Source organism: Silurus aristotelis, assembly GCF_946808225.1.
Source record: "Silurus aristotelis genome assembly, chromosome: 7".
Classification (NCBI taxonomy): Eukaryota; Metazoa; Chordata; class Actinopteri; order Siluriformes; family Siluridae; genus Silurus; species Silurus aristotelis.
In genome coordinates, this window is record NC_139580.1 from 25,590,182 (window position 1) to 25,602,947 (window position 12,766).

General features: G+C 39.1%; 1 protein-coding gene across 1 annotated transcript in view; it reads right to left on the bottom strand.

Annotated features, from left to right (window-relative positions):
- Positions 1 to 2,038: 2,038 nt before the first annotated feature.
- The window catches only part of myo5ab (myosin VAb), a 29,636-nt gene continuing 18,908 nt past the window's right edge, over positions 2,039 to 12,766 (bottom strand). The window contains exons 26-40 of the mRNA XM_083546096.1: positions 11,867 to 12,004; positions 11,433 to 11,489; positions 9,731 to 9,943; positions 8,797 to 8,834; positions 8,554 to 8,634; positions 8,262 to 8,460; positions 8,075 to 8,168; positions 6,564 to 6,710; positions 5,482 to 5,636; positions 5,245 to 5,334; positions 5,019 to 5,169; positions 3,225 to 3,492; positions 2,575 to 2,749; positions 2,388 to 2,468; positions 2,039 to 2,304 (exon numbers count right to left, since the gene is read on the bottom strand). Coding sequence (XP_083402222.1) covers positions 2,152 to 2,304; positions 2,388 to 2,468; positions 2,575 to 2,749; positions 3,225 to 3,492; positions 5,019 to 5,169; positions 5,245 to 5,334; positions 5,482 to 5,636; positions 6,564 to 6,710; positions 8,075 to 8,168; positions 8,262 to 8,460; positions 8,554 to 8,634; positions 8,797 to 8,834; positions 9,731 to 9,943; positions 11,433 to 11,489; positions 11,867 to 12,004 — 2,040 coding nt within the window. The 3' untranslated portion in view covers positions 2,039 to 2,151. The remainder of the gene's footprint in view (positions 2,305 to 2,387; positions 2,469 to 2,574; positions 2,750 to 3,224; positions 3,493 to 5,018; positions 5,170 to 5,244; positions 5,335 to 5,481; positions 5,637 to 6,563; positions 6,711 to 8,074; positions 8,169 to 8,261; positions 8,461 to 8,553; positions 8,635 to 8,796; positions 8,835 to 9,730; positions 9,944 to 11,432; positions 11,490 to 11,866; positions 12,005 to 12,766) is intronic.

A 12,766-nucleotide genomic window follows, 5' to 3' on the forward strand; every position in this document is an offset into this window, starting at 1 on the left:
TTGTGCTGTTTGTACAAATAGTTTTGAGACTTAAACATACTGGTTTGCAAACATTAAATATGATTCGAATGCTCCAAAGCAACTGAGAAAAACTGTAATCTACACTCAGTACACCATAATGAAAAAGGTGAAAACAGAATTCTAGAAATGTCCGTATATTAACATTAACAAAACCTAAAATATAACATAAGTCAGTTGCCTCCCATTTTTCTTGATCATCGCCAATTTGTTTCTACACTTTGACTGGAGTCTACTTGTGGAAATGTTTGTTGATTGGACAGGATTTGAAAGGCACACACATGTCTATAGAAGGCCTCACAGCTGACAATGCATATCAGAGCAAAAACAAAGCAATAAAGTCAAAGGAACAGCCTGCAGAGCTCAGAGACAGGATTTGGGCGAGGCATACAGTTGTTCTGGGGAAGGCGACAAAAATTCTTTGCTGCACTGAAGATTCCCAAAAGCATAGTAGCCTCCGTCATTCTCGAATGAAAGAAGTATGGCACAACCGGGTCTCTTTCAAGAGCTTTTCACCTGAACAAATTAAGCAACTGGTGGAGACCAAAAATCACTGACAGCTCTGGAGATAGGACAAAATTCCAGGACAACCCTCACTGCAGCCTTCTCCTGATCTGGGCTTTATGGCAGAGTGGCTAGACAGAAGCCTATGCTCAGTGCAAAACACATGGAAGCCCATTAGGAGTTTGCCAACGCAGTCAGAGTCCTTTAGGTGTCTGTTGGCAAACTTCAAACAGACTTAAATCGCACTTCATCTATCCAATATGCCATAAAGCCTAGATCGGTTATGTACATGTGATATGTAAAAAGTCTAACCACACCTTCTCCTTCAGTGGTATTTTTAACATTGTACATTAATACTGAGGACATCCAAACTATAAAAGAACAGGAATGGAAGCACTTGGATGAAACAGGCTCTCGTTAGGACCATCCCAGGAAAGGAACACTAAGCGCCAGCTCTGCTGCAAAAGAGATTTTTAGGTCTAAAATCAGTGTCCTTGTTAGACATACAAAGGGTAAATGGTTGGTACTTGAATGTGTGGTTCCCACTTTGAAGCATGGAGGATGAGGTGTGTTGGTTTGGGGGTGGGTTTGCAGAAGACACTTTTGGTGATTTAGTCAAAATAAAGGAAGTGAAGGAAAAGCAGCCAACAAGCACTCAACACCTCTAGGAACTCCTTAGGATTTTTGGAAACCTATTCCAGGTGACTACCTTGAGAGAATGCCATGAGTGTTCAAAGTTGTCATCAAAGCTAAAGGTGGCTATTTGGAAAATCGAAAATATACATAATTTGGGTTGTTCAACACGTTTTTGTTGACTACAAACTTCCATGTGCTTTTTTTATAGTTTGGACGTCTTCAGTATTAATGTACGATGTTGAATATAAAAAAAAAAAAAAAAAAAAAAAACACTTAAGAAGTTGTCAAAACTTTTGACTGGTACTGTGTATACATGAGATGTAATATTCAGGTGTTGCTTCATTGAATTATTATTTTTTTTTTTTTATATAAATAAAAATGAATAAACATTCTATTAAGTAAAAGGTCACAAATTTGAGTTTGAGTAATAATACACAAGATTCATTCGTATTTATTTTTACACATTGAAATAAACCTTAATAACATTAACACTACTTTGTTTTATTGAGGATTGCTCTTTCTTTTCTTAATACTGTAATACAAATTTGCTTATCAGTTATAAATGTTACAACAAATTTTGTTTAATGCTTTGTCTTGTTCAGGGTCACAATAGATCAGACAGTGTGCACTCAGACATTATGCCAGTCACGGTCGATCCGGAGCCTATCCTGATAACAAGAGGCCCAGCTGAGAGAATTCACCCATCAAGTAGTAACATTGTTCTTCCTCCTTTAGCTCTCACGATATACTGATGCATGCGAGTCCGAAAGATTTTTAGGAAGCAAAGCTGTCTTTAAGGATTGAAGCAATTTCTTGAGCAAGCAAAATAGGTCTCAGTACTAAACCCAATGAAAAAAGCACTGGAATAAAACTAGTTATGTTTTGCCAAAAGCAGTTTATTTATTTAATGTACATTACTTTTTTTTCTCCCCATTGCAATGAAGAAATCTCTAGGGCTTTGTGTAAATTTAATGATGAAGCTTCTGCTGGGTTTTAGAGACTCATAAGAAAGCTAAGGTTGAGGCTTTTGGGAATCTGGAGGCTCTCGAGGGGCACAAGGGAAGGATTAAAGGGAAAACTGATGGGGAAGAGAAGTTTGCTGTCCATGAGCAAGTTAGGAGATTCCTGACGATCCTTTAACAAAGCCTGCCAAGTGGAAAAGAGGAAAAATTACAAACACGTATGCACAAAAACCGAGACACACACACACACACACAGAGAGAGCTTACGTGTACAGTGTTCATGAATGATGCAGACACCCTTTCCTCAAACTCATTAACTGGTGTGTACAGGTTCAGGATCTTTTCAATCTGTTACAGGAAAAAAGAAGAAAATGTACAATAAAAAAAAAAAAAAAAAAAAAACAGACAAAATAAAAAAAAAAAAACACTTAGAGTTTGCGAGTTTATTCGAGACCTGTGTGGCAGTGAGCGCTGTGCACATCATGGCGATGCCCTTTGCATCTTCCTGACTCTTTTTCTTGATCTGAAGCAGCTGAGCAGCCTGGATCAGTGGCTCCAGCGTTTCTCGGACACCACCGCCTTGAACTCTCTTATCCATCAGCCACTCCTCCAGCTGACTCACATTATATCTGCACAGAAACATTTCCTTATCTCTAGAATTCAAATTCTGACCTTCTATGTAAAAATAAATAAATAAATATATCATTGTGTCCTAGACTGCTCCCAATGTCTTTCAAGGTAAGAGATGGTATATATCAAGACTCTTTTCTGTACTGGCACCGAGTTGGTGGAATAAACTTCCCGTAGATGCCTTCTAACAAAACAGGTGAAACCTATTTCTTCCTGAAACACGTAAACTAGTACTTATTTTCCCTGTTTGTTTTTGGTCTTCATGTTGAAAATATGTTATAATTCCTCTCAGCAGAGTTTCAGGCTGGTGGTAAGTTTTACTAGTGAACCAGTATTGTTTCATTCATTAAAAGAATGAAAAAGCACTTTGAACGTCGCTCTGTATAAAAGCGTCTGCTAAATACCGTAAATGTAAATGGCAAAAATTCTTCTACAAATGCATTTGCTCCATCGCGAGTCCCTTGTGGTCAGTACCTGATCTGCAGCCCTTTGCTCCACGAGCACATGTCCTTGCGCAGGAGCAGGTTGTTCAGTGTGGTGGCACAGATAACGTAAAACTGTTGTTTGAGCATTTGTCTGATAAGATCGGCGTCGTTGCCGTGCTGCAGCAGGGTGGAGTGGAATGAATCGAGCTGTCTCAAAATGCACTCCAGCGTGAAGGAGCTCGAGGTACGCTTTCTTAACCCGGTCGGTTTGATCCCCAACACACCAGGGATGGTGTCCTGTTCCAGCATGGCTGCAACTGGAAACCAGAAAAAGTAAAAAAAATTATAGTTCAATTCGATTTAATTCATTTGTAATTGTATATCACTTTAAATAGGTTATAATGTTGTATAAAATAATGTATACGTGTCAATAAGTTTGTTTCTTATAATTGCAAATGTATCCCTAATGAGCCAGTGGTGATAGTGGCAAGGAAAAACTCCCTGAGATGGCTTGAGGAGGAAAGCTTGAGGAAAACTCAAAAGGGAACCCCATCCGTATCTGGTTGGCACCGAATGTCCATTTATTACAGTTACATCATTGTTGAGTTGTGCAGTGATAGGCACTTGAAGGCAAAACTGTTCAAGCAACCTGTGGTCCTGCGCCATTGTATTAGACCTTTGATATTATTTACAGTCCAAATCCTTCCTCAAAGTGAAAGAGAGGAAGCAAAAAAAAAAATGTCCTACCAGTAACACCAATAGTCAAACATTGGTGCTGTAATTTCTCTCTCCTGTGCAACTGTTGTATAATTATATGAGGTGGTATCAAAAAGAGACTAGTTTTGTAACCCACCAACAGATGGCAGCACACGGCTGCATGACAGTCACAGGGAGCACCGACCTTCATAAGTCATCCTGTGTACATCAGAAGCTATGCGGCTGGTGCTATTTCATCATTGACAGCAAGTTAGAACAAAGCGCAAACATGAAGATCCATCTCAAATGTCGCCGTTTTGACACCATTGCAGAGATCCAGCGCGAATTACAGACGGTGTAAGACTTTCAGGACACATTACAGAAGAATCAGGAGCACTGGGAGCATTGTAATGCTGTGCAAGGGGATTATTTTAAAGGTGATGGTGTGAAAACTTAGATAAATAAAGCTTTTCATTTTAAACAAAGCTACTGTAGTTTTTAAACTTTTTAATATCACCTCATAGTAGGTGTGTCAACCATAAAGACCACAGGTTAAATTCTTGAATCTGATTGATCAGGTGTTGATTCATTTTCTATAGCAGCAGCTATGACAGCAGATCTTCTGGATTAAAGGTAAATCATAGGTTTATACTACTGCATCTATTCCTATGCTTTTTTGAAGGCGTACTATGAGTTGCCAACGCATTTATCTCATTTATAGATATCTGCTCTGCCGACAACCTAAGACTAATAATGAAAAAAATATATATATTTTTTTTATGGGTTTTCTTTATTTAAGGGAATGTGAATTCATAGAAATGTCTCCATTCTCTGTGCTTTTTGTCATCCTAATTTCAAAAGTGAACGAAAAATAAGAGCCTGTTGACCAAGTAATGAATGCATCACAGTGGCAAAAAAATGAACAAAATCTGTCCTGTTTTGTCTGATCAACTTCAAGAGAGGGTGGAAAAAAAAGAAAGCTCTGGTGAAGGAATCATTATTTATAACATAAAATGATCTTCTCCGAGACGACACAATATTAAATGTACCAAGAAACTAATAAAAATGGAAACATTCATGCTTACGTTCAATACTGGGAGAAATAAAACACTCAAAGATGTGTGGTGAAGACATAAGATGCCCTTACCAATCATAGGCTGAAGGACATCATCCATGCATTTGATGAGCTGCTGGTAAATCTGGATGACCAAGTCACTCAAAACCTGCCTGTAGTCAGTCAGGTCAAAGTTCAGCAGACACTGTTTGTTCTGCTGGGGAGTGTTGTGTTTAGCGTAGACCTAAGAAGAACACAGCCACAGTTATATATGAGGGATTAACTGTAAAAAGCAACAAACACTCAAGTACATACACACCTCTTCCCCGCTATACTGTTTCAGGCAGTGCAGGAAGCGGCAGGTATTGGCCAACCAGAATGACACTGTATCAAAATCGCAGCTTCGTTTCTGGAAAGAAATACCAGTTAGCAAAACGAGTTCACCTTTAAAGCTTTATGTTGGTAAAAAACATCTCATTAATATTAATTATTTACCTCAAACTTGCCTTACAACAAACCCCTGTAAGCAACAGACTATTAGCTTTGGTCTTATCACCTTTAGAACATTCTTGATGCTGCTGATCGAGTTGTTGAGCAGCGTGCGGACTCTCTGGTCATCGTTAGTGTAGTCAACATGGCGGAGACACATGAAGAGAATGTAAGCTGGTAGGCCTGGGATCAGACTCACTGCAACCCCTTTGGGCTTTAGATCTAATACAGAAATACAAATTAGTAATGTATGAAATTCCTAAGAGTCCATGCATTTTTCTTCTTCTTTTGTTTTCTCATCATCTCTCATCACGACTTAAATTTCTCCCGTTTTTGACATTGTTTCCTCGTAATCGGCACTTAATTTTTCTTTATATTTGGCATAAGAGCACGTGGAAGTGGCAGCATCGTGGATAATAACCGTAACCATTTGTGGCAGCGGGGGGGTTAGAGAAAATGATCCCGTGATCGCGAGAAAACGACGAGAAATTTATGTCGTGATAACGAGAAAACAAGAAAGAGAAAAAAACTATAATGCATGGCCCCTTAGGACTTCCGTAGCAATGATGTACAGGTTGTTCGAAAAAAAAAAAAAAGGAGCGTTCAGTACAACAGAGTGTGTACACCGTATGGACAAACATTTGTGGACACCTGACCATCAGATTGGTTTATGCCTTACATACGATTACACATTAATCTACATTTGCTGTTATAATAATCTTCACTCTTCTGGGAAGATGTTGCACTATATTTTGGAGTGCGCTTGTAAAGATTTGTGATCGTTCAGCCACAAGGGCGTTAGTAAAGTCAGGTACTGATGTAGGTGAGGTGAGGAGGTGCTGGGTGCAGTCAGTGTTCCAATACATCCCAAAGGTATTTGATAGGGTTGAGGGCAGCACTCTATAGCAGGAGATCTTCCACTCCAACCCATGTAAAGCATATCTTCATGGAGCTGGCTTTGTGCAGAGGTGTATTGCCATATTGAAACAGGTTTTAGTCTCCTTTAAGTGAAGGAAAAAATGTATGCTACCACATTCAAAGCAATGGTTTTCCTCCAACTTTGTCTTAACAGTTTGTGGGAGAATTCACATACAGTTCGAAAAGCCAGGTGCCCCATTACTTTTGATTATATAGTGTATGTCATCTCACCTGTGATAAGCGCCCTAAATAGCTTCGCTTCATCTTCCTTTTTGTACTCCAGCATGCCCTGACAGTGCCGTTCTTTGCGCGGGATGTTCACCTCTTGTAGATCCTCGGTCACTCCGTTTTCTTTACAAGGCTGATCCAAAGAGGTATCTGTAGACACCAAAAACACTCCGCTAAGACCTAGCACATTTGAGTAACAGCTAAAAGATCACAAAAACACACACATACACACACACACACACACACACAGCGGGTAAAATAAGTATAGAACATGTCACCTGTCACATGTCAGTAAATATATTTGTAACGGTGCTATTGACATGATTGGATTGCATGGGTTGTTCCCAACATCTGGTAAAGATTTCATGTCGATAGCACCTTAAGAAATTTATTGACTAAGAAAAATGTTGAGGTGTTCAATACTCTTTTTAATGCTGTATTAATGTGCGAGATTATCTCGGTGCAGCCGCAGAAGAACTCGCGGAAGTGGTGGAAAAATCAAGTCAAGTCAAGTTTATTTGTATAGCGCTTTTCACAACAGACATTGTCTCAAAGCAGCTTTACACAAATCAACAGTTAAGGTGAATGGTGTAAATTTGTCCCTGATGAGCAAGCCGTGGCGACTGAAGAAAAATAAATAAATCAAGCCTTACAGCTGCTACAGGTGTTGTAGTGTATACTGGTGAATCTCTGCTGTTAGTTAGTGCACATATGCCTTTTGTTGTTAAATGTTATGTGATGAACGGGAGGCGAAAGTAGAAGCGCGGCGCTGAACAGCACACGAGAGAACGTGGGATGACCAGCAAAAGCATAGAATGAACTCCGGCAGGATCGGGGGAGAATCCGCGGTGCGCTTTGGGAAGAAAAGAGCAGCCGTTGAGAGAGTGCCGGTGGGAAGACACGTACCGCGATAAAAATGACCGCCGTGAACCAACATATACCAACAATAACGGACAGTGAGAGTGTGGAAATTTAAATAGGAGCTGGTGATGATGCTAAACGAGCACCATATGTGCGCGATTAAAGCCGGGAGCTTCAGAGAAAGAGGCCGAGAAAGCACCTGACACGCTGAAAGGGGCCGGAGGGGGCGTGGCAGGTGGATTCCTGACAGATAAACATGTACTGTATGTATTTTTATAGCATGCCTTCATCAAACAAATCGCAGGCAACGCTGTTGTGTAAAAAACCCCTTAAAAAACACGTGCATGCACATTCTTATTTATTAACGCACATCATGTACATAAAGAAATTATTTTCGTTTATCTCGATCACCGGTTACCTCGATGCTTTTTGGCGACCCCCTAGGACATCGACTTAACCGGGTTCCACTGTATATATATATATATATATATATATATATATATATATATATATATATATATATATATATATATATATATATATATATATATATATATATATATATATATATATACATACACATACATACATACACACACACACACACACACAGTATATATAGACTTTTATGACTACACAAAGACCGCACTTACTGTCCGGCTCCTCCATCTTCCTCATGTACACCTTCAGCTGTTTCTTCAGCTTGCGTGTGGTCTTGTCCTGCTTGTCCATTTGTTCCATTAGTTCCTGTATGAATAATAAATCCCAGTACATACTTCTTCATGATTATAACCCACACAAAGTACACTCTGAAAACAGCAATTATGCATCCGCACTCACTAGATTATGTCGGGTAAGGCGGCTGATCTCGTTCTGGAAGGCTGCGTTAACACGACCATCTTGAGGCAGTTGTAGTGTATTGCTGAGAAGAAGTTTCTGCTGGTTTCTCTCCTCTTTCAGAACCTGCAACTCTGCTCTCAGGGCTTCCATCTCCTCCGTATGACTTTGTCTTTCAGCTTGCAGCTGAGACTCCAGCACTCTACAGGAAAAATGAGTGATACAGGTAGAGATAAATTAAGATGTGGATGGTTTTCCGAATGTTATTGTACAGGTATGTATGCTTATGGTTCACCTGTTAGTTTCTTTGAGTCCCTCGTATGCCATCCACAGCTCTCCATCCTCATTCAGCTTATGTAAATCTAAAGTGGGGGATCTGTGTACAGACAGACGGTAGGCAGACGATAGATAGACAGACAGACAGACAGACAGACAGACAGACAGACAGACAGACAGACAGACAGACAGACAGACAGACAGACTATTGCACATACTAAAAAAGAATATGCTTAATATGAAGAGGAGTGTGTGTATATACCTGCTAGTGTTACTTGAGTTACTTTCCACTGCTGCTTCCTACAAAAAGCAATTTTATTATGGTTATTGAACAATGTGATTCTGTAGCAAACTATTGTAAACATTAGAAGTATGCTGATTATATGCACATCTGTATTACCCAAATGGGGTCAAACAAATATAAAGTATTGAATAAAATCTTTCCATGATTTAATTTTATTTAATCATTTTGTGCCTATATAATCAATTACTGTGTAATGGGTTCATTTGATTTATTATATTGTATTTCTATATATTTAATTAAAATATAAACCAAGCAGGCATTTTATTTTTAATAGTTTTAAAAATTTTATTCGATGTTCGCAAACATTAATAATAATTAAAATAATACTTAAAAGCAATTTTAGCTTTTGCATTTCTTCCCCGTAATTGTACAGAAATTGTACTGAAGTGACTTAAAAAACGGAGTATGTACCAAACCGTGAATTTTGTGTAACGTTACACCCCTAATAAACATGATTTATATGCAAGGATGTCTGTTCTGTTTAAAAAAGCCTTTTCCCTCTAGTCAGGAGATCTCAAGGAGAGCTCGAATCCCACTGATGGCCTCAGCCATTTAATAACTGTTTAATAACTGTGCATTTAACTGGACTCATTCAATGCAATGGCTCAGTGCCGAGTGAAAACTGGCAGAGGGCCAAATTCGAGATGAAATGGAAAAATGCTATTTATTATTTCCATCTTCATCAATTATATTTATCCTGCATTTTCAGCTGTAGGATAAAAGTATATTTTATTATTGTATATATGATTAATGCCTTTCAATTGTGCAACTGTGAGAAAGCAACAGATCACAATACTAAATACCACTATCTACTTAGTAGATGGCCTTCCATACAGCTCAGTGATAGTCTTACTTAAGCATATCTGATGCCCGAGGTGCTCATGTACCATACCTTATAATTGAAGCCCTCTACATTGACCAGCTGAGTGCGCAGCAAAAGCACTTCCTCTTTACGCATTTCCAGTTCCTCGGTAGCAGAGCTCAGCTGCTCCAAGAGCACATTATAAGCTTGTGCCAATCCTGAGCCCTTCCGCACACTGACAGACACACGCAGATCATTCAGATCCTTCTTCAGTCTTTTATTCGCTGACTCCAGCTCCTGTCGCTGGTAAGCAGAAGAAATGGGTGCCTATATTTAATGTCAAAATAAGACAAAGTCTCTTGCTAGAATGATTTAACTCCTGGCTTAAGTGAGGCATGTAAAACAGAACGCGCTTGGGACTAATTCAGGGCATCAGTCCCAAACTGCCAACTATAAAAGCACTCCATTATAATCATCCGATGTAGTGATTAGCATCTCGATGCATAGCCAACGATACGATAAAGATAAAAATGAAGCAGCTACCGATGCGATGGGATACGATTCACCCCTATTATGACGCATTGCGATCCGATTTTTGAATGATTTAACAAAAATTAATTATTCTATGCAATTTAATACAGTACAGATTGTTCACTTTTATTTCTTTGGCCTGCTGACTTCAAATGCATGGCCCTTCCGTAAACAGGCATTTGTAGTACAAAAAAAAAATAATTTTTTTTTATAAAACCAGACGTTCTTTTTCTGTTCTATCTTCGGGAAGATGCAGCTCTACCTCTGCCATGTTAATCTATATTCTATGTGGCTCTCAGGACACACCTTGGTCATATTCATGTAGCAGCAGTGGTGATAAGAGAAAGCACTTGAGAAACAGTTTTTTGGTCACTTTCTAAATAATAAAAGTATAGCACTAACAATTATATATGAATAAACTGTTTTTTTACGATACAATATGTTAAAAAGGATGCATCACGATATAAATGACAGCTTTTTTTAAATCGACGCATCACATCGTTAACTTGCGAATTGGAGAATCTTACAGTCCCTAAATAACAGTGATTTTTTTTCAATATACCGTAATTTCCGGACTATTAAGCGCACCCACATATAAGCCTGAATATGACAAAGATTTTAGTTTTGAACATAAATACGCCGCACCTGTCTATAAGCCGCAGGTGTCTACATTGAAACTAATGAACTTTACACAGGCTTTAATGAAAGACAGGGTCTGTTACACGGCTTGTATCTAAACAGTAGCCTACCAAGAAAGTCATTGTTCACTGTCTTCCTCCTTCCTTTCACAACTATTTCTCTCTGGAGTTTTTCTTTTGGCATCGTCGTGCATTTAAAAATCACCATCGGTGAAGCTTTTCTCCCGATGCCGTGCAGCTCAGAACACAGGTGCGTTTTTTCATGCCCGGTTGTTTTCAGCGTGACGAATGATTAGCATTTCCTGTAGACCGTCCGAGTGAGCGGCAGGTCAAACGTCAGAGGAACATCATCCATATTTATGATGTGGTGCGGCCCGACTCAGTGGGAGCGCATCTGATTTAATATCTTAATATTTAATTATCAATATAATTGGTTCACCTGAACCCGTTCAGCAATTTCATTGGTCTAATGTTATGGGGTTTAGTTTTTTGGCTTTAAGCTTGTGAAACCAGGAAAACCCAGGAGAAATCTATAAATTAGCCGCTTCATTGTTTAAGCCGCGGGGTTCAAAGGGTGGGGGAAAAAGTAGCGGCTTATAGTCCGGAAAATACGGTAGTTTTACCTTCTGGGCCTCGTAGTCTCTCTCAGCTCCTAACGTTCTCCGACAATACTCCAGATCCTGGATTAGGATACATAGTGAACATTAATATTCCATTAAGCATGTAACTAACTGAAACAATCCCACCCTTGGAGTTTTCCATCAAAGGGTGGGATCGATGTTCTACTATTTGTCTGCTGTCAAATTACAGTGATACTAGCCCATCATGGGCATCTATGAGGTTGTGAATGTGGAAAAGATGCAGTTTACTCTTAATGTGGTATTTTGCCATGTGTCTAAGATTAAGCAGATTAAAAAGATATTGTCATGCTGGCATTGCGTCTGTTAAAGGAATCACATCCACTATTTGAATTTAGAAACTGTACAACCTCCAGGTAGCTTAAATTAAATCTGTATTATGAGTCTGGTCCCTCAGTCCACTTCTAGTGTATGTGTACCTTGGCATGTTCCTGTTGGAGCTGCTCCTTCCTGGAATCCCACTCTCTCTGCAGGTTCATCTTCACCTGCTCCAGCTCAGCAACTCGCTTCTGCAGCTTCAGCAGGAGAGAAACATCCACACTTCCCTTTACCTCCTCCTGCAACACAGAGCATATGTAATTATATAGAAAAAGAATGTGTGTTAAAAGTGTCTTTCTGTTGCCAATCGGTTGAATGGATCTATCTTTGAATGCATGTTGATTCAAGTGCTAAGCTTTTTTAGTTTTTGTGTCACCTGCAGTGCAAGTTTTCGTTCATTATTGCTCTGAGGGAGACTGAAAATCTGCAAATCACACATTTGCAATAGTCTATCCAGCTAGCTAATTGTTTAATAGTTAGTGCCCCAATGATATGACTTCTTAGCAGTAATCCGAGTCAGTACATTGATATATTTCCTTCTGAAACAAGAAGCACTTGACTGACTTAAACAACAGCAAAGAGATCTTGAAACACCAGATCTGTGCGCTAACTGAATATTCAGAAGAGTGCAAAGTTCAACAAAATCCTTTTATTTCATCTCGGTGATGAGCAAGTGTGAGTGTGTATGAAGACAGAATCCTTGTAGACAGCTTAAAGTTGGTCAAACACCTCTAAAAAGTGACTTCACACAAATTTCACCGTTTTTAGAATGAAGAAACCAGTTTTATCCCAACAAGTGATGACTGGAAACAATGAAGACAGATAGCCCTAACCCTAGCCCTAACCCTAGACAACCTTCCATGTGCATTCTTACAACTGTAGAGCAAGTTCATTGTGATCATCTATTGAAATGCTCTTTTCTGAACTGTTGCTATATTGCTCGTTTGCACAATATTTTTGTTTACATTTTGTTTACTTTGTCTGGTCACAACAGGTTTACT